Source organism: Numenius arquata, chromosome 7, assembly GCF_964106895.1.
Source record: "Numenius arquata chromosome 7, bNumArq3.hap1.1, whole genome shotgun sequence".
NCBI lineage: Eukaryota > Metazoa > Chordata > Aves > Charadriiformes > Scolopacidae > Numenius > Numenius arquata.
In genome coordinates, this window is record NC_133582.1 from 18,946,902 (window position 1) to 18,967,279 (window position 20,378).

The following is a 20,378-nucleotide window of genomic DNA, read 5'->3' on the forward strand; positions in this document are numbered from 1 at the left end:
AGCTCCACACTGACTTTCTCATGTCCTTCTGAAAATACTGAAGAGTATGCACCTCTCTGCACACGCACACACACGCTGAGCAGCTCTGCCTTATTTGTTGGGGAGATGAAGATACATCAATAGAAATGACCCAGAGGGTGACACTGGGGTTATAGCCTGCCTGTAGCCTCCTTGCTTTTGCCTTCTTCCTGCTCACAGAGAGTGGCGTGGTGTAAAGCAGTGCTCCTTGTCTCTGGAGACACAGCTGGGAAGGGTGGGAAGAGTCCGCACAGCTGGGCTGGGCTGCTCGACATGGTTCATCAGGAGCAGCATCCCAGGCGCTGCTGTTAGTTGCTCATCATGCTGGTAACCCACACATTTCGAGTCATTGTAGTTCCAATGGCCATCTGCAGAGCTGCTGGGAGAAAGCCTGGAGCTCACACAAAGAGTTCTCAGCACTCACCAAAGAACTGCTCTAAAGATTATGAGTAGCTGAAAGGCACCTGCACAGATAGAGCTACTGAAATCTTGAGGGAATTGGGACTGGAGAAGGGGACTTGAAAAACTTGGTGGCCTTCATAGTCTGTCCCTAAAGGTATTGCACACTGTGTGACAGTGGCTTCAGAATGCATGTTTTAGCGTTATCAACAATGAATGACATGAAACCCAAAAAGCTTAAATAGTAGTTACATCCAGAACAGTCTCCTGCTGAGCTCCACAGATGACATTTTCATGCTTGACTTCTCTGTGGGTGGCACTGTATTTGGGGACACTTGTCCTCTCTATGGCTCTTGGACATGGAAAATGTGCAGATGGACACTTATGGATGTTAGCATTTTGGAAAGCAGGGATCTTTCCAAAGTAAGCAAGCAGGGTGGGCTCTAACCCTTTCAGTCCCGCACGGACTGAACTACAGACCGTCGCTCTGGGGGGGCTATACTGAGACCTCACTGTGCCTCAGGAAAGTGATTCCTGTTCTCTGCTCTGGGGATGACAATCTGTTTCAGGCTCATTTAATGTGCCCGTGCCCGGTAACAGGAATAGTTAGATTGCTGGAATAATTACTGTTCTGGGCAGGGGAATGTGTGCAAATCTTCCTTTAGCATCATGAACCCCTATTTTCAGCTTTTTTTATATAGGGTAGCACAACCTCTTTATGTTATACCTGCATATAGTCACTTGCTTCTGGCAAACAAGGGATTTAAAAACGTCACACAGCTTGGTATAGCACCTCTTTTTTTCTGCCAAGTCTAACTGTTACATCCTCTCAGCTCCACCTCTGACTGTGCCTTAGGCAGAAGACCTGAGTAGCTGGAAAGGCAGATGGAGAATATAGGACTCCTTTGAAATTCTGCCATGTGCTATGTCTTTCCTCAGAGATACCACCGTAGAGACCTTCACATTGCTGCCACCACACCCTCTTCCTCAAGATGCTTTTCTCATTGTCCTGCAGGGGGAATGCCCTACCATACTTAGCTCTCAACCTAAAGGAGGTTTACAAGAAGCAGTTTGAGATCTACTGGGTGGAAACACTGCACCTGTGCATGTATTGCTGCTGTTCAAGACCAAACCAAAGTTAATGGGGAAATGTAAGGAAATTAAGTAAACAAACTCAATTTTAAATAACAATATGGCTTTAATAATTCCCTTCCTTTCCTTATATCTTCAAGACATAACATGCTACATAATAAATAAATGTATTTATTGAAAACAATAAATACAGATACAATGTTCAAGTCAAATTGACTTTTCTAACCAGCTGAGCACTGACAGTCATTGTGCAATGTAAGCTTTGCTTCTCTTTTGGGGAGACACTTCTTGCCGCCAAATTGCAGGAATTTTAACCTTATCATACATAAATTCATAATTTCATATTCAGAACAGTATTCACAACAACTGATGGATGAACAGCATTCATCATATAAATACATGTGTGCAAAACTTCGTTCTTCCAATCAGCTGCAGAACTTACATAATTACTCAAATATGTATATTAATTGCACCCTTGCCATTCAAATTACTTTAAAAATGTCTTCACAGATATGTATTAGATATATAGTCTACATGTCACAGTAATTTCCTTTCCTGTGTCCATTGCTGAAATGTGATTTATAGGTATTTTTAACAAAATATGAGTAGAAAAATCATATGTATATGGTTTAGAACATAGACATAGAAATGACAGAAAAATAGATAAATTGTACGTAACAATAATACAATATGTCTGTGTAACACCAAATCTACCGAATTTTATTTTGGCCTGCCACATCATCCAGTTATTCCAGATCTAAAAAAAAAAAAGCATGGACAAAATTAAAGGAATTTAACAATATTTCACAGTAACATGGCACAGAAATTAAAATGGCAATGTTTCTGTGGTCTGGGCCATGGGATTTAGGAACACAGAAAACTATTCACAGTCCTGGACTGGCAGCATAGCCCTGCTGTTCAGGGTTTGAAAAGGCTCTTGTGGTACCATTGTCCCAAAAGAAAAATTCGTCCTTCTCTGAACGTGCCTTTTTCCTCTAGTACAGAAGGCACAGCATTGCTATGTGTGTGGGGCTACAGAGCAGAGACCCATCCGGTGCAGGTTGTATCATTTAATTCCCCTACTATTTCTGCATATCAGAATGTTGCATTTTCATTTTCTTGTTGAAAATTGGATTTTTTAAGTATGTATCAAAACCCCTAAAATTCTCAGGGTATGCTTATGCTGTTCACGGTCATTAGATTATTTATGCTAATGAGAGGAATCAATTAGTGTATAAGTTTTAACATTACACATTGACATTACATCCTCAAGTATGAGGAATCAGAGGAGGCACATGAGGTGAATCAGTGTGTTTCCTCTGAGTACGGAAAAAAAGCAGCTGACCATATATATAACTACAGAGCTTCAGAGAAATTCTTTAATTTTTATATAGACTTGTTTTGAGTTATAATCATCCTGGTAATTACAAGGAACTTTAAAAGTTACTACAGTCTGGAATAAGATGTGCAATTTGGGGGGTAAAAAAAAAAAGGGATTCACTGATGCCGAGTGAAAAGGATTGGATGTTCACAGAATTACAGAATCACAGAATGGTTTGGGTTGGAAGGGACCTTAGAGATCATCGAGTTCCAACCCCCCTGCCATGGGCAGGGACACTTCCCACTAGACCAGGCTGAAAGCCCCATCCAGCCTGGCCTTAAACACTTCTAAGGATGGGGCATCCACAACTTCCCTGGGCAACCTGTTCCAGTGCCTCACCACCCTCACAGAGAAGAATTTCTTCCTAATATCTAACCTAAATCTCCCCTCTTCCAATTTAAAACCATTACCCCTTGTCCTGTCACTACACTTCCTGACAAAGAGTCCCTCTCCAGCTCTCCTGTAGGCTCCCTTCAGATATTGGAAGGCTGCTGTGAGGTCTCCCTGGAGCCTTCTCCTCTCCAGGCTGAACAGCCCCAGCTCTCTCAGCCTGTTCAGGAGAATGGAAAGCCTATCTCAAAAGTGGAGACTACAGGACTGGGCTTGTTTATCCTAGCAAACAAAGGCTGGGAGAGGGTTCTGATTGATCTGTAAAATAGATCCAGGCGAGAAGAATCACTCCTTAAACAATTGGGCATCAAAGACGCAAAAAACATGGGGCAAACTCATATGTTCCCACCTACAGTCTGCGAGAAATAATAATTTCCTGATGTTTCTGCCTCACTCGGGGGGAGTGAGATTGCGGAAGAAGTTCCTGCAGGTCTATGTGAGGGGGCTGGGGAAAGGAGGGAGCTGCAGAGGGGGACCGCACCTCGGGGTGCTGGCAGGAGCAGGGGCTGGGCTCCACGGCCAAGGAGAGCCTTGCAAATCTGGTAATGGATAACTGCTTAAGTAACAGAGGAGAAGGCATTTCATGTGGCCTGCTCTCTTTGGAGATGCCAAAAAGGAAAGAGACCTGAAAGAGAAATAGCTCGCTAATATGGCTTTTCATTTTCTAGTACGTTAACACTGGCCAGTCATATGCTGGAGAGTCTTTTCCTGGCCATGGTCCTTGCAGTAGTCTTAGGAAGAACTTTCCCTTTTATGATTCTCTGCCCAGGCACTTTGAAATGGCAGTTTCCATTCACAGAGTTTTTCTCAGATTTACACAAGTCTGAGATAGTAGCTCGGGAGCTGGAAGACTTTGAATCCAAAGAAATCTGACTAACTGCAACGTTGCCAGCGCTCTTGGAGGAATACGTGTAAATCATTTTGAGAAAGGCAGATTTTGTGTTTGTTTCTTGCTTGTAAATGATGATGTAGCACTTTGGAAGGAAAGTGCAGCAGAGGATTCCATAGTTGGATATTAAAACAACGATGATTTCCACTGCTGGCAGGTATTTGCCAAATGTAGTTGCATAGACAGGGATAAATACAATCCATGCTATAAAGTAAATCAGCATGCCAAAGGTGATGAATTTAGCTTCATTGTAGTTCTCTGGTAATTTCCTACCTTTAAAGGCAAATATGAAGCAAATGAAGGCTAGGGCAGCAATGTAGCCCAACATAATCCCAAAAGCCACAATAGAGCCCTCATTGCACTCCAGAAGTATTGCTCTTGGGATTGAGAAATTTTGCTTCACAAAAGGCGTCCTAAATATTAGCCAGAAGGTACAAATGATAACTTGAATTCCAGTGCAGGTGACCACGGTGGGAACAGGTTTATATACACACTTCAGGAAATTCTGCAGTTTGGGATCAAAGCTGAAAGCTAGTAAAATTTTTAGTGACTTTATTAAAATACATGAAATGCAGAGTGCAAAACTTATGCCAAAGAGGGCTTGCCTAGTTTTACACTTGAATTCTGTGGGTTCATCTATGAAGAAGATGGTGCTTAAAAAAATTAAGAAGTGGCTGAAGAGAATAATATAGCAGACAGTTAGACCTCCGGATGCCTTTACAACTGGTGTGTTCAAGTTTTTAGTAAATATTACACTAATCGACAAAACCAACACAACCCCAAAAGCAGAGAGGAGGAGGAGGAAAACTGCAAACCAGTCAGTCCAGGCGAGGAAATGGATTGTCTTTCTGTAGCACGTGGTACTGTTGATGGGAGCCCAGTAGGTTTTATTGTGACATCGGTAGCAGTAATCCATATCTGAAAGCAGAAAAAAGAAAGATAACTTAGAAACCCCAAGTAAATAAACTGCGAAGTGGATTATCGAGGCTTGAGATACAAGAGGAATGTGGGAAGGGATGCTGAGGGGAATGGACAGGGCTGAGGATTGCTTCCCACGATTGCTGCCGCCGTCCAGGCGGAGGAGCTGCAGGGCTGCGGTGGCAGCGGCGGCAGCGGCGGCTGTGGTGACACCAGTGACAGTGGTGACAGTGGTGGCAGCGGCAGAAGGAGCAAAGGATGAGTGCCTGCCAGCTGGGAGCAGGGGTTGCCTGTAGCCAGGGGCAGGGAGGGGACAGGGAGCATGAGCAGGGTCCTACAACTGCCTTGGTCTTCGCTGACTGGTGATAAATAACGTGGGCAAAGCTCCGGACAGGCAAATTTTAACTGAAACCTGAACAATCATTTGAGATTAAATCAATTATCTTACAGAAATAGGAACTATGTTTCTCTCATTTACCTATTTTGACAAGAAAAAAACCACACAACTTTCTCTTTGCAGACAGCTTTTGAAATACAACAGCGAGAATAAATATTGCTTTAGATTATGCTTTGAAAGGTTACTTTTGCTGTAAAATCCCTCTTCTCTGATATGGAGAAATTTCACAGTTATTTCAATTTAAAAGATGAAATTTAATTTCTTTCTGCTCTCAGGATATTATAAGCACATTTCTTAATTCCATCTTCTCCACATTTAATTTTACCCTTTAAAAAACTTTGCTCAAACCTATAAATGAACCAGTACACATCAAATTTGATACTAGAAAACATCACTGTAGAGTCATATCGAACTTCACAGTACTCCTTGGTAAGACAAAAAATATGCTGGTAAGCAAAATACATAACCCTTGAACTTCATAAACTCACAGAATGGGTTGGAAGGGAATTTCGAAGATCATCTCGTTCCAACCCCCCTGCCATGGGCAGGGACACCTCCCACTAGACCAGGTTGCTCAAAGCCCCATCCAGCCTGGTCTTGAACACTTCTAAGGATGGGGCATCCACAACTGCTCTGGGCAACCTGTTCCAGTGCCTCACCACGCTCACAGTAAAAAAATTCTTCCTTATTGGACTGGGTGTGCTGCAGAAAGACAGGGAAGCAAGGATATTTTAATGAGTCAGTCTTACTGATAAACCAGTCAGACTTTCTATCCTAATGAACAATAATGCAAGTCACCTGGAAAATCTAATTGCTTTACGTTTGGTCTTCTAAAAAGCATTTAAACCAACTTTTATGGCTGAACACTCATATTTGGGAAACCGAGAATAAAAAAAAATATTTTAACCCCATTCCAAAATTATACCCAAGGTTTCCAAGGCACATTATACCCAAACATACAAATTGTATTGCTGTCCAAATAAACCTTTATTTGGATCATAATTCCTTACCTGTTTGATTGCTGTAATGGTTTTCTGGGCAGTAAACACACTCATAGCAGCATGTGTGTGGACTTTCTGTAACCTTTTTCATCTGTCCTGGCCTGCAGTGCTGGGAGCATGTTGACTGAACCTTCTGCAGTATGCAGAGAACAAAAAAAACCAAATCAGCTCATGCCAAACTAATTACTAAGAGCCATTAAAATAAACCTCCAGTAACTCTGCAATTTGTACTCTCTTTTTGTACCTAACATATTTTGAGGGAATCTGAAAGTGATGCTGAAAAAAGGCATTGTAGGATCCATGTTTCTTGTATTTTCTCCACACAGTCAAGTGACAGGATGGGACATTATCTACCCAACAATTTTAATTTTTGGCCCTGAGTGCCAATCAGTGGAACTGTCTGTGCCTTTAAGATTGAGATCAAAGTGCCTCATCCAGCTTTGAAGTGGGATTTAGACTTCTAAGGATCAGCTCCAAAGAAAGCCTAGAGGCATCTGACAGGGGACTCAAGTGGACTGCTTTGCAAGTGGGATCCCAAAACCCTGCTCAGCTGCTCTGAGTGCAGTGGAGACACCTCAGCTTGGGGTAGACACTTCAGCTCAGTTGGGACACCTTGGGGACACCTTAGCGGGCTCTGCACTGCAGCTCCAATGTTCCTGACTCTTGGCAGCTCATCCCTGAGTCGTGAAGCACCACTCTGGAGGAGGGTGATCGGGGCCTTTTCTTGAGGTCTGAGTTCAGGTCCTCTTTCCAAAGACAATTTTTTTTAAGGTGGAGAAGCAGTCCTGAGGGACATTGCTATATCTTCTCCCTCCAGGATGGTGCTCACAAACAGGTGGAGATATTTCCTTGCTGCCACAAAGACGGGCAAGATTTGAGGTTTTCTTCTGCCCTCAGTTTTTTCTGTCAGCTGAGTCCACGTGCTGAGACTCGAAGTCAGCCCACCCAGTGAGCAGCTTTTCCCCATCCCATTAGTGGTGAATACTTTGCAGCACAGAGCTGCACAATGAACCAAGACCTCCAGCCATGCACAGACAAGTTTTCCAGCCGGAAGTGGCCTGAGTGACCCAGTAGTCTGCCAGTGGCACCACCAGTGCCAGGGGTCCAGGTGGTGCCACCTGCCTCAGACTCCTGTAGTTGTGCTGATCTCAGCTCTAACAGGAGCTAAAAATCAACAACACCTTTTTCCTTTCTTTTTTTTTTTTTTTAACAGTAAAGTCAACAGATATGAATCTTCATGTACAAAATAAATGGTGGTGTTACATAAGAGAGGGAGCTTTTATACACAGTCATTTTTTATTTTAAACCCCCTTTTCAAGATTCTGGAATAGCATCCTTAAGATAGACATAACCTCTGATTCGCTCATCTTAGGAAACTTTCCGGGAGCATTCTGGAGAAATAACTCAATTTCAAATCACTGAGCCTGCTTACAGGTTAACATAAGGTGCATGAAGGTGGTTGGATAAACCCATAGAGGATTCTTTGTTCTAAAAAGAGAACATGAAACCACAAGAGAGATTTCTATCTGACACATGCTTCAGTTGCAAATACCGGAGGGAGAAGAAAAATACGAAAAAAACTTTACACGTTATGTCAACAAAGGAAAAGTTACCTTTAGATCTAGAAATTCTTTTTTTTTCTCCTCATCCTCAAAGATAAAGTCACCTTTCTCTGGGTCATATTCTGCCATAGTGGTGATTTCCATGTGGCCATCAATTTCTTTCCAAAGAAGTACATCGTAACCGGTGCTCAAATCTCCGCTGGGGTCAAACTTGATTTGTTTATCATCATCAATGACTGTAACTTTTTTAAGCTCTTCAAGGAGCTGAACATAAGTATAAGGAACAATAACATACATCAGTATCATGTCAGTGTGTTAAACTCAATAGTTTAACATCTCTATGACAATATCAAGTTAAAAAGAAATGTTGCTTTTTAGGAGTAAAAGAGACCTTAAAATTAAAAGTCATCTTTATAAGTGTTTAATTTCACATCCTACACAGAATTACATTATTCAGACAATCCAGTTGACCTTAAACATCTATTAATAAAAAAAAAAAAAAAATTATAATTTCTTAACTCTATGCAATGTGTACAAATACGCATGTCAGTATTTTTTCCTAGCCTTGGAAATTTTGGTACAATCATGGGAAAGAAAAGATTTTTTGCTTGAAGAAACAATGGTGTTTTGGAACTCTTTTGTAACTTCTTGTAAAGAACAACTGTGAATGATGCTTCTGTTGTTACTTTACTGTCACTGGAGTCAATCTGGGCAACATTTCCTTTCAAAGTAACCTCCCCCATCGTGTCTGGAAATATCTACTCTAACGTTGCTTTCAGCTTTGACTCTGATACTGTCAGAGACTCATAACTGTTATATGACTGCAAGGTGAGACTCATAACTGTTAAATGAACAATACATGCCAGCTTGCTCAGACGAAGTGTTCAGTGACACAATGGCAACAAACAGCTAGGCCACATCTGAGGGATCATAGGAAGTATCAGAACAAGCATGCTTTGATCAGGCGACTGTCCAGCTCCGTATTGCAACCTGTTCTGTTCAACAAAGTGAAACTTTTCTCTCCCTTATCCCGAACATCCAGATCAAAAAGTTCTGTGCAAATCTGGAAAAAGACAGGTTAAGGCACGTATAACCCACTCCCAATTCATGGGGAGACCATACAAGGACTATCCTTGGTTACTGTGGTTCTTAATTGAAGTAAGTGCTTTATCCCTTCGCAGGTCTAACTAATCTTGGCAACAGGGATCAATTAACAAGAAAAAAACCCAAGATTTTGGTGAATTTAACAGCCCTTTTCAAAGCACACTCTTACAGGGAACATTTTGTGATATTGTAGCATTTAACCAACACACTGACAAGTATATTACTTCAAAAGGCTCTGGCATATACATGTATATATATGCGTGTATAACACACATGGCATATATAAAATGTAACTATTTCATGTATAATGTGTCATTTGTTTCAGACTTCATATACTCTCACTGGATCTCTACCAATTATGAACAATTAAAGTATGCTTCTAACCTATATTACGTCTGATTTGGATGTTGCAGTCTTGGGAGACTGAAAAGGAAATTTTTTATTGTATATACTTAGGCTAGTCATTTAATCTTTCCCTTCTCCACTTTTCTAATTTCTCTAACAATATGGGAACAACAGAGCTTTTGGAATACATCTTGAGCTTCGGGCAGAAGGGGCCAATAATTATCAACATTTTGATTTAATTGATGGCTATTTTTGCAAAGGCTGTAGCATGAATACCTCTGTCATTTCTCTATATAGAGAGATGTGTGATACAGATTAGTTGCACCCTAAGCTTTATGTATATATATCCATTTCTGGAGGGTTTAAATTCCGTGTAGAGGAAAAGTATTATGGAAACAGCAAAAGAGAATAACTCTTCTGGTTTTCTCCATGAGTTCTTAGGCTCTTAATGGGACTTTTAGTTTGGGATTTAATTCAGCAATGATGTAAATGCAGCTCCATAAAGTTGCATCCCCTGTAGAGCAGTCCTGATTTTTTCCCATTTGCATTAACAAATTCACATATGAGTTTTATTGTTACTGGGTTTTTTTTCCAAATCCCCTATCTTGGTTTGACCTGCCCTGACCTAGCATAAGAGGTCAGAGCAAGTCAGAGTGCTTCAGTGGTTGTTTGACTTTTAAATGAACTTTGTTTAATCCTCTGAGTAAAAGTGTGTAAAAGTGAATACCCCTGAGCAGGTTCTTGGGTAAAAGGTCAGGTCAGGTTTACTTGTCTGATTTTTCCTCTTCTTTTCCCACCCAGTATAGTTTGATAACAAGTACCTCTCCCATCTTAAAGATTGTGTCTAATTGTCCTACCAGGCATTTCAGTATAAATCAAGATCAGACAGAGGAATAGTCTGTTGCATTTTCACTTTCAAGTAAAGATTCATTATAGAGGAAAATACCTAAATTCAGACAAAACAGAGACAATGGTGAGAGAGAGAAAATTAAAACTCTATGGTGAATGCTCCTACCCTGCAATATCCTCATATCTCAAGAGCATTCATTGCTGTGTATTACAGTGGTTTCAGCAACAGGACCAACCACTAGTAGCTGAATAGCTGATAAGTCAACTGCAGAATGACTATGCATTTTATTGTGTCCCACGTGAGAATGTAACAAGATGTTCCAGCAAGGAGCCTGCAGACTGGAGCCTTCATCCAAGCTGGTGCCTGCTCCATGTGCTCTTCGAAGGTGATGGGGAAATGTTAGGGTAGCTAATGAACCCCAGTAGCTAAAGATCCCTTCTGCACCTGTGGTGTCACGTGTTTAAAACCATTTCTATTGTAACTATGAAGGAGGAGATGGTGGGTATGCAGTTACTCACAATCAGTTAGCTGTCTGTATGTGAAATACAATAATCGTTCTGTATCTACAGCAGATCGTAGCCATGGTTTAGCACCAGGAGCTTCTGTGTCTACATGAGCCGAAAAAAGGGGGCAGTAAAACTGAATTCTAGTTCTCAGCACTGCAGCAGTTAGATGCTGCTGGTCTAGCACATAGTCTGTGGTTTCGTTTGGTGAAGAAAGGCAGGAACAGGAATAAAAAGTATTTAGTAAAAGGACCAAGCTAGTAAATCCAGGAATGTGGGAGCAAAAAAGAGATGAAAGTTTTGCAGAGAGAATGAGACATGAAAGAATTAAAATCATACCTCCCAGGGAGTGAAGGCAGAGGGATCCTTGCAGTTTCTGTCTTTGCATTGCCCTTTAATGGCATGAGCAATGGCATAGACTGCAAGTGCAGTACTATGGATAAATCCCGGTTCAATATTAGCATTCAAAAAATCATCTCTCCAGATCTGATATTTTTTTTCAGCATTTTGCAATAGATCATCCTGGGATTGGTTTGAAATGCACATTTGAAAGTCGTAGTATTCCAGGTGTGCACAGACTGACAAAAGCATAATATATTCATGTAAAAACTTGTTGTTGTCAGTGGGCTTTTCATGAAGTTTTCTCAGAAAATCTTGGAATGTGGAAATGTCTCCGCTTTTAAATCCAAATCCCACAATGGTCCCCAGCTGTCTGATATTGGGAATTGTACTGATTTTGACTGCAGACGACCAATTATCACTTGCAATCCAGATTTTATTTACATTCCTCTCAATTGCCTTCTTAAATAGTTTAAGCACATGGAATTGTCTCATAAAGACAACAATAACATTTACTCTGGTTTCCTTGACAATCTTCTCAATTGCATGATCAACCTTGGTGTGAAAGGTGTTGTCAGAGAGATAGGCAGGCAGCATTTCTTTAAAAGCTATGCAAACATTGTTTGCCATGGCCTGGACCCCAAAGCTCTCCAGAGCTAACCGCCCATTGTCATCATCAGTGGCTATTACTCCAATCCAGTTCCATCCAGACTCACAGATCAAGTGGGCCATTGCTCTTGTCTGATGGAAATCACTGGGGATAGTCCTGAAGAAAGAAGGAAACCGGATTTTGTCACTGAGGATTTCAGCTGATGACACAGGACTGACCTAGGAAGAGCGAACAATTCAGTTACGGAGGCGATCTCCTCCAAAGGACACCAAGAGATCCAAAGCTGCCATGATTGCTCCTTCATCCAGCCTGACCCAGGGCTCCCTCCTCCTGTGAGTGAACATCAACAAGGCGCAGCCAAATGGGACAGGTTCCCTCGCCCTGCTGTTCGGATGCAGACTCATGCCCAGTACCAGTTCCACTATTTTCATCCTCATCCACATAATTACTTCAATGGTAATGACAGCAGAGACCTTTCAAACCTTTCAGACCTTTCAAAATGGATACCACAATTATGCTGGTATAAGGATTTTGGTTTACTCTGTTCAGATACCACCAACATGCTGTTCAAAAAATATTTAAAGCACTGGAAGCATCAAATATTGTTTGAGTTACTATTCAGTTTGCTATTACCCTTACATTTTGCAGTATTTTTCTATCACTGAGTGCATCAGTATGGTTCACCCACATATATATTTCCTCTGCAAGCTTTAACTACTATATTTTAATAGGATCATTAAGTCTGTTAGAAGGACCTCCCTGAAAAAAAAACAGTAACCAATACTACAGAATGTTATAATTCTTTCATATAAAAGATTTATTACCTTTTTCTTGTGAGTGCAGCTAGAAAAACATAAATGGAACATTGTTATTTAAATCTCTCTAGTTTTAATCCTTTTGTATTTGTTTGTAGGAGCTTTTTTCCCCCTACACCTATGTTTCCTACATTTCTTGACAGTTCTTAAAAAATAAATGTGAACTTTCCAAAATGACAGTCACCTTTTTGGAAGGGACACCAAATCTTACTGATGTCAGAAGATTGCAGATGCTATTGATGAGAAAAATATGATGGGTCACCTTTTCTATCTCTATGTCCCAATGCAGATTTGTTTCATCACTTGCCTTTTAATTATCTTCAAGTGTGGCATTTTAATTTTCATACTTAACATAACCCCTGCGGTGAAGCTGGAGGCCATAATTACTTCCTACCATTGAAGAGGAAAACACTCAGAAGTTATTTTTAGTTCAGATTTTATGTCTTTTCCATGTGTTTGGTTACTCTGTTGCTACTTTGCAGTGAGGTAACATGTCAAATTGACAAACCCAGGGTGCGACACAGGATGGTGTGGAAGTGGATCTCCTTTTTCCTTGTCGGTCCTGGCCTTGACCCCACTTTTTTGAAATGGTGAAAGAAGAAATGGAACCACCAGCCTAAGTGCAAGGGTGGGACTGTACTAGTCCTAGAGAGGTCAGAAACAGAGAAGGATGTTCTGGGAAAGACCAGTGCAGTGGGAGTTGTATTCCTTCTTTTCTACAACTGCTTGAAGAGTAACACAGTCAAACTGTGTTTTAGACCAATACTCCTCACTTCCCTGTCCACAGTTATAACAGACTCCAACATCTAATCTCTCTCAGGCAGGTGAGATTTTCTAAATTTCTGGCCAAATTTGAATTATCTTTTTTTCAGCTTGAGATTGAGGATTGTCATATTCACCACCAGCCAGACTAGACATGGAGAGTGTAACTTTTTTTGCCTGAACAAAGGCAAAATCCTCAAGTGTCACCCAAGGCACACTGGAGTAACTGGCACAACCATGCAGGACTGACTACTGGTGCTGCCAGGCTGACAAGAGCCCGGCATCATCCTGAAATAGCACTTGGAGGCACATGCCTCAGGCATATAAACTAGTCCTCACTGCCTTTGCTTAGGCAAGTGAATCAAGCCCTACATTTGGAGTGGAATCACAGCCCTCCTGATGTCCTTTGATTGAGCCACATCCTGCCCTGTAGCAAACATGTGGCTTTTGCAGTCCCTATAATCAGAGCCGCACCTTCGTTCTAAGCATGGTAAATTTGACCCTCTGTCCAAACCTACCTGTGGGATTAGTTGCAAGGCCAACAGCCTTGAAACCGCCATCGAGACCTCCGAGTAGCTGGCTCCAACGACCGCCTTGATTCTCGGGATGTAGTCTGAGTAGTTACACTTGAACTCTACAGCACCCTCAGAAGAATTGAGTTTAGACAGAAACCTCAGAGCGGATGCCATGGCTTTTGTAACTTCTGCACACGTGTCATAGATTTCATAGCCCAGAGTAACTCCAGATAACAGTGTTGAATTGTTGATCATTTCAATAGCATGTATCATTGCAAGTGTCTGAAGAAAAATTTGAATTTCAAAGCTGTCAGGAAACACAGAAGTTTTATTTTAGAAAAATACATTGCTGGGAACAAGGCCAAAGCAAAATCTGTTTTGAGCGTATCCTTTAGAACTTGATAACTCTGGGAAAGAAAGAATGGATAGTATGTTTTGTGTGATTTCCTTGGGTTTTAGCATACAAAAGATTAGAAATCATACGTTTTTGCCTCACCAAAATGGGAGATTAAACAACATAAACACAAACTTTAAAATTAATAAAAATTATTTTCTGAAAAAACAGGTACTAAACCTCAAATTTTCATGATACATGAAAAATTGCAAGTGCTATCTTCAGGAAGCATTTGTTAAAGTCAGTGGGGCAGTTTCAATTCACTCCATCTGCCAAGTAAGCTTTTTGAAAATGTATTTGTTGTCACCAAAAGCATGAAAGAGAGGAAAGAAAGGACTAAATGTTTCAGAGTAGAAGAAAACATTTCAGAGGTTGAGGTCTTCTAGCGGTTGCATCAACATTCCTAAAATCCTCTCTAAAACTGATGAAGTGAATACAGCTATTCCCCTTATCTCCAGTGGATGTCATAACAGATATTTAATCAGAACTGTGCCAGCACAAAATGTCTGCCATAAAACCAACCCTCCTCTCAGGGAAGCTTCTCTGAAGTTCACAAATATTGCAAACTAAATTAAATTTCAAATGGACCTGAAGTAGTTTATGACTTCATAGAAAAAGAATGAAAGACTGACAAAATTACCAACATTAGATTTGGATGTAGGATTAAGTTGCATGTAAAATTCAAAGAAAATTTGAGGATTTGCACCTGTATTAAAATAAAAGAAAATGCATATTTGGAATTCCTGGGCTCAGGAAAACTTTATTATGTACTTAAAATTATGTTCTTCACCAGATTTCCTTTGCATTCTTTCCAGAAAAATATTTGTTTCAAGCACAATAGGATTTGGAGTCAACAAAATAAATATTCTGATGCACAGTCTGAACCTGAATGCATACATGACATGGTGTTTATATATAGTCTCTCCTATAATATAACGCCACAATTATAATACAAAGTTTAATAATTACAGTAATTATAACAATAATTACAATCTACTCAGCAAGGTACTATCATAGATTACAACTGAGCTGCCCTGTGAGGCGGGGAACATACTTTAATATGTGCTTAGGTAAAATGGAACAGTCTGCCTGTGTTCAAATCACGTAGGTGCAAACCCATAACAAATAACAAACAACTGCACAGCAGAGTACTTCAGACATATAGCAAAAAATTAGCATTTATATGGAAATTAAATGATTGTTCAGCACAAACCTCCAGGGCTATTTGATTATATACGAAGACTGCAATAGGATCAAATGCTCATTCCCTTCCTCAGGCAGCCACACTATTTTTTTACTGTAACTTTTCCATATTTTGTCATCCCATATTAATTTACATGCAATATATGTGATGTCCAAGGTCTTTTTAAAGACTAAGAAGTGCAAGAGAAATAGACTTTATTGATTGTAATATAAGAAGTGCATGCCTGATGTCAGTGGTCTCTTTTTTGCTATATATGTAACATCCAGTATTACTCACCCAGCACAATTCTGAATGACTGGCTTGATGGGATATTCTTCTGGACGCAGCATTTCGCTATGGACTGCAAACAAGCCTCCAATAACAATGTCCCCCGGAGAACTGGCACCCACGAAGTCATCAGTATTCTGGCAAGAGAAAACGGTATCAGTGCCGATCACAAAGCAGGGGATCAAAAAGGTAACGAATGCCATGTTTCCGTTTCACTTGTTCACTACCAGTTTTAAGTCAATTAAGCGAGCGGCAGGGCCAACAAGGGCTCCTATGTCATCTATAAACAGCAGCAAAGGAAAAGGGCTGCACTCAGAAGTCAGTCACACCTCATAAGGTGCTTGTGTTTGCTTCACTGGCTGGGGCTATTTTGTTTAAGGTGCTACAGCAAGGCTACAATGCTGGCACATGAAATGTGAGGGCGCAGGGGTGTGAGAGCAAAGAGGGAGGGACAAAGATAAAGGCATTTAAAAGGAAACATTGGACATAAAATCTGTTCTGCTGTGTTCAAAGTTTATTACACCTTATATGAAACACATAGCAAATATTTTGGTATAAATTTGGGCTTGGCTTGAATACCTTCCAACTGCATGCATGGCGAGAAGAAGCAATTGTAATATGGTAGTGATATTGCTGCGACCATTTTTTAAGGGTCTGGTCCAAAGAGTACTGAAAAAAGATCCCCTTGCCACAGTGTGCTTTAGATCAGACTCTGCCCCCACAAAACCACCCCAAAACTATCAAAAGACTGTTTTTCTCTCAACCCTTTTCTTTTTATTTTCAAAATATTTGTATAAAAATAGTTTGGATAAGCTGATATTCATGGTTCTGATGCACACACAGGATCAGGTTCTGCATTTATAAGCCAGGCTATGTCTGCTAAACATTATGGGAAAACTTAATATTAATCCTAGTTTTTTGACAGCAGGGAAGCATGCTCTCTTCTGCCTCTGTCTGAGGACAGCAGCACATGGGCTCCTGTGCTGTGGGAGGACCGGGAAGTAGCTGTTCTCAGCGCCATCATTCCCCTCAGATTTGCAGGGATTGGATGCTGCCCCAAAAGGGAACTTGGGGGAAAAAAGAAGCAGCATCTGGACTCTCAGCTTTCATAAACTGCAACCTAAACACCAAAGCGAACCTCTTTAGGACAGAAATATGACTGGTGCTACTAATTAACACCAATTTATGTAAGAGACACAAATTTGACAATAATCCCTTTCTGTTCTTGACATTGGCTTTCTTGTCTATTTTCTTATAATGACTTCTTCAGATTTTGTTTATTTTGGTATTATGCCAAAAGATTCTCAGAGGAATGGGGTCAGTCATAGTGTTTATTGTCTACGATTGTACTATAAATAGGGCTGGGTTTTACACAGAAAATTTGAATCAATGATTGTTTTCTGGCAAGCAAAAAAAAGAAATGAGATGTCTGTTACATATTCTTTCTGATAAGCATAATGCATACCATACAAATTATTTGAATTATTATATTTTACTTCTTTTCTCACTAGTCTATTTGTAGTTAGAGGATCCATTTACAACAGAGAGATTGTTTGCAAATGCAAATGTAACAGACATATTACTTGCAAATGCAAATGTTAATCCCCAGTTAAGTCACCCTTCAGCCTCTTCTTTGTTATAATATAACAGCTTGATTTTCTTTCATTGACCTTTCTTTCCATGTGGCATTCTCACTGCTGGGTCAGGGCTTATAGTAAACAGCTGCCTGCGCTTTCTTTAGTGTATCTGATCGCATGCATCTATGGGCAGATGACGATACCAGTTTATTCTGCTTCTATATTGACTTGGAATAATTCTGGTTATTCCAAAGGCTTTCCTCTTGACTTATAGCAGCGTTAAGGGTACCCAGACTCTGGCCCTGAGTTATGAGACATTCAATTGCAAATATTCATCTACTCATTTCTTTCCATCCAGGTAATGCACCTTAAAGCCTGGCTCTGCATACTCTGGTGTTTCCTTATTCCTGACTTTGCATATAACTTTGTGTACAAATATTGTGTATATTTTATGTAGTTAGAGAATAAAGTTGGAGCTAGTCATTTCCTTAAGCAAGCCACAAGAAATACTCAGCCATATGCCTCTAGTATAAAACGTAGATTTTAAAGACCTAACACTAAGTATTGCATAAAGGATTCAATGGAAATACAGTACTGATAATTTGAAATTTCATACTCGTTATAATTTATGATTAGAAGCAGAAAAGAAACTTTACTCTGGCCGGTCTCTGAAAAGTTAATAATTTTTTATAGAAGAGGATTTTACCTACAAACAAAAATCCTTACTTGGTCACTTTGAAAAGTGGAAGTTGACAAAATAAACATCACATATAAATGGTGCATAATTTCATGTTATTTATAAAAACACCGGGAAATGAGGTGTGCTTCAAATTCAACTACATTGAGTACATCCACATCACAGTGTAGAGAATTTTCACAGTGAAGGGTTTTTATTGTTGTTGTTTGTTTTTAAGGCCTATATCTCATAATTATTGCTAGTGATGAGAAGTATTTAGAAGTGTTACAGAGATAGCTCAGCCAAACCTCAGCCAAACTGCAGAATTGACTGTTCACAAATACCCTTTTTCATTGACACTTAAGTACGAACAGAATTAAGTGTATAGCACAAAATGTTCTTTGCTTAAAATTTAGTGACGTTCCCGGGGAAGACACGAGCCACAAAGAAAAGACGAGCCAGAATTTTGAACTGAGTGGTTTGTTCCCAGTTCTGACACTGGTTTTTTGTGCATGATTTGCACAGATTTCTGCCATGGCTTCCCAACCCTAGTCAGGCATTCACAGCCAGGCTTCTGAAAGGCTCTACCTCTCTCACAAATTAAGTAGTGCCAAATGCCTTGAAACTAGACTTAACTTTCTTCTGATTCATATCATATCTGTGAAAACGAAAACAATAATGTCTTTACATTCAGGTCATAAACTCTTTATAGGACAGAATAACTGCTGTCCTTCACTTATTGTGACCCGCCAGACTATATAGGATATTTTTATATAAGTAATAAGTAATGTAAGAACCGGGCAAGAGAAAACAAGCTAAACTAAGCCAAGTCTGAATATAAATCAGTGCTGCAATAAAGGAACATACTTTCTATGAGGTGTCTGTTTAAAAACGTATTACTTCTCACATAACTCTAACTGAGCCCTGCAATACTGTAAATGCTGTGGTTGCAGGAAGCCTTAACCCACCAGGGAGCTGTTTAGCAGAAATACCTGTGTCTGCTGCCATCTCCTTTCTACTTGAGAGCTGATATGGTATCCCATTGCTTTGGCCAGCAAGACATCTCTCCATTTGCCTGTGTTTTGGGGCAGTAAGCAGCATGCTTGGAAGGCTCCCAGGTAGCCCAGCTGCTCCCTCATGGTCTTACTGAAGTCCATGGGAGCTGGTGCACCTCATAACCAAGGCTGAAAGGCCAGTTGAAGGCTAATCTCCTGCAAAGAAAACCAGAGACTCCAAGCGTGAAGCTCACTATGTATTGTCTATGAGCAGAATTTGGGAACACTTCATAAACCAGAAATACCAAGGAAAACATGTGTGGAACTGCTCTCTAAAATCACCTGTAAAAAAAACCTGTGCAACTAAAACCATCCGTTGTTTCCAGCCATTACCAGTGAGTACACTAACACCTTCTAGGCCAGGAAGAAGGAATTGTCCTTTGTGAAATCATTTTCTTTTCCATGCAATCAGTATATGGAGCCATTTCCTTTCAATATGATAGACTGCATCTATATTAATTAAGACAATAAATAGTGTTGAGGTCAAAACATTAGAAAACTGGCATCCTATTCTTAGATAAATAGAACCATTGTGTTTAACCCAATGACTTTGGATTACTGAGTTTCTTTTAAGGAAGTTTTAACAATGGAGCAAAACCAAAAGAAGCAGGTATTGCATTAGTTAATTTTAATTATCTTTTAAAAAATTCTTCTATTTACTGGGACCCTACATAGCTTAATATTGAATATTAAAATTAAAGAACAGGAAGGAGAATACCTATTATTTTGATTTGTGGTTTGTTATTAAAAAAAGACCTCTGTAAAATTAAAAACACATCAACAGTGAAAGGGAATTTGGATGGAAGCCAAACAGTCACATTAATTCCTGCGAGAAAAGCTAACTCAATTTTCAAGTTCATTGGGTTTGTCCTCTAGAGTGTGTCAGCTGATCTGCATGATGGAGAGGACGAGTCCTGTTTTTCTTTATCAGGTCACAATATTATAATGTGCCTCCTTGTGTTCTCTGAAAGTTGAATTTACCCCAATGCAAATGGACTTGTTGGGGTACTTCTGGTGGAAAACTGAGATGCTGGAACATCTGCCTAGAGGAGGGCTGTGACAGTGCCTTCAGCCTCCTGACTGGACTGTCAGGGCAGTCCTGGGCAGCCCCACAGTAATTTCTGTTTCAGAAAGTGTTTAAGTCAATAGTCAGTGTTCTGCATATTCAGTGCACCTTTGCTATTTATGCTACAGTAGAGCTATAAGAAATTAAAGCAGAGTTGTGAAGGGGGCTATACAACTAATTTCTACATTTTTTTTTAGTTCAGAATAGAGATGCTTCTTTCATTTAGTTTCTTTCTCTATATTTTAATAT

At 40.1% G+C, this 20,378-nt stretch overlaps 1 protein-coding gene across 1 annotated transcript; it reads right to left on the minus strand.

Annotated features, from left to right (window-relative positions):
• Positions 1-3,966: 3,966 nt before the first annotated feature.
• Positions 3,967-15,958, minus strand: GPRC6A (G protein-coupled receptor class C group 6 member A). Its single transcript, XM_074150902.1, has 6 exons — positions 15,765-15,958; positions 13,894-14,197; positions 11,189-12,016; positions 8,099-8,311; positions 6,495-6,618; positions 3,967-5,087 (listed from the first exon to the last, which is right to left on the minus strand). The coding sequence occupies exons 1-6, from the start codon at positions 15,956-15,958 to the stop codon at positions 3,967-3,969; spliced, it is 2,784 nt and encodes a 927-aa protein (XP_074007003.1).
• Between the last annotated feature and the right edge of the window lie 4,420 nt (positions 15,959-20,378).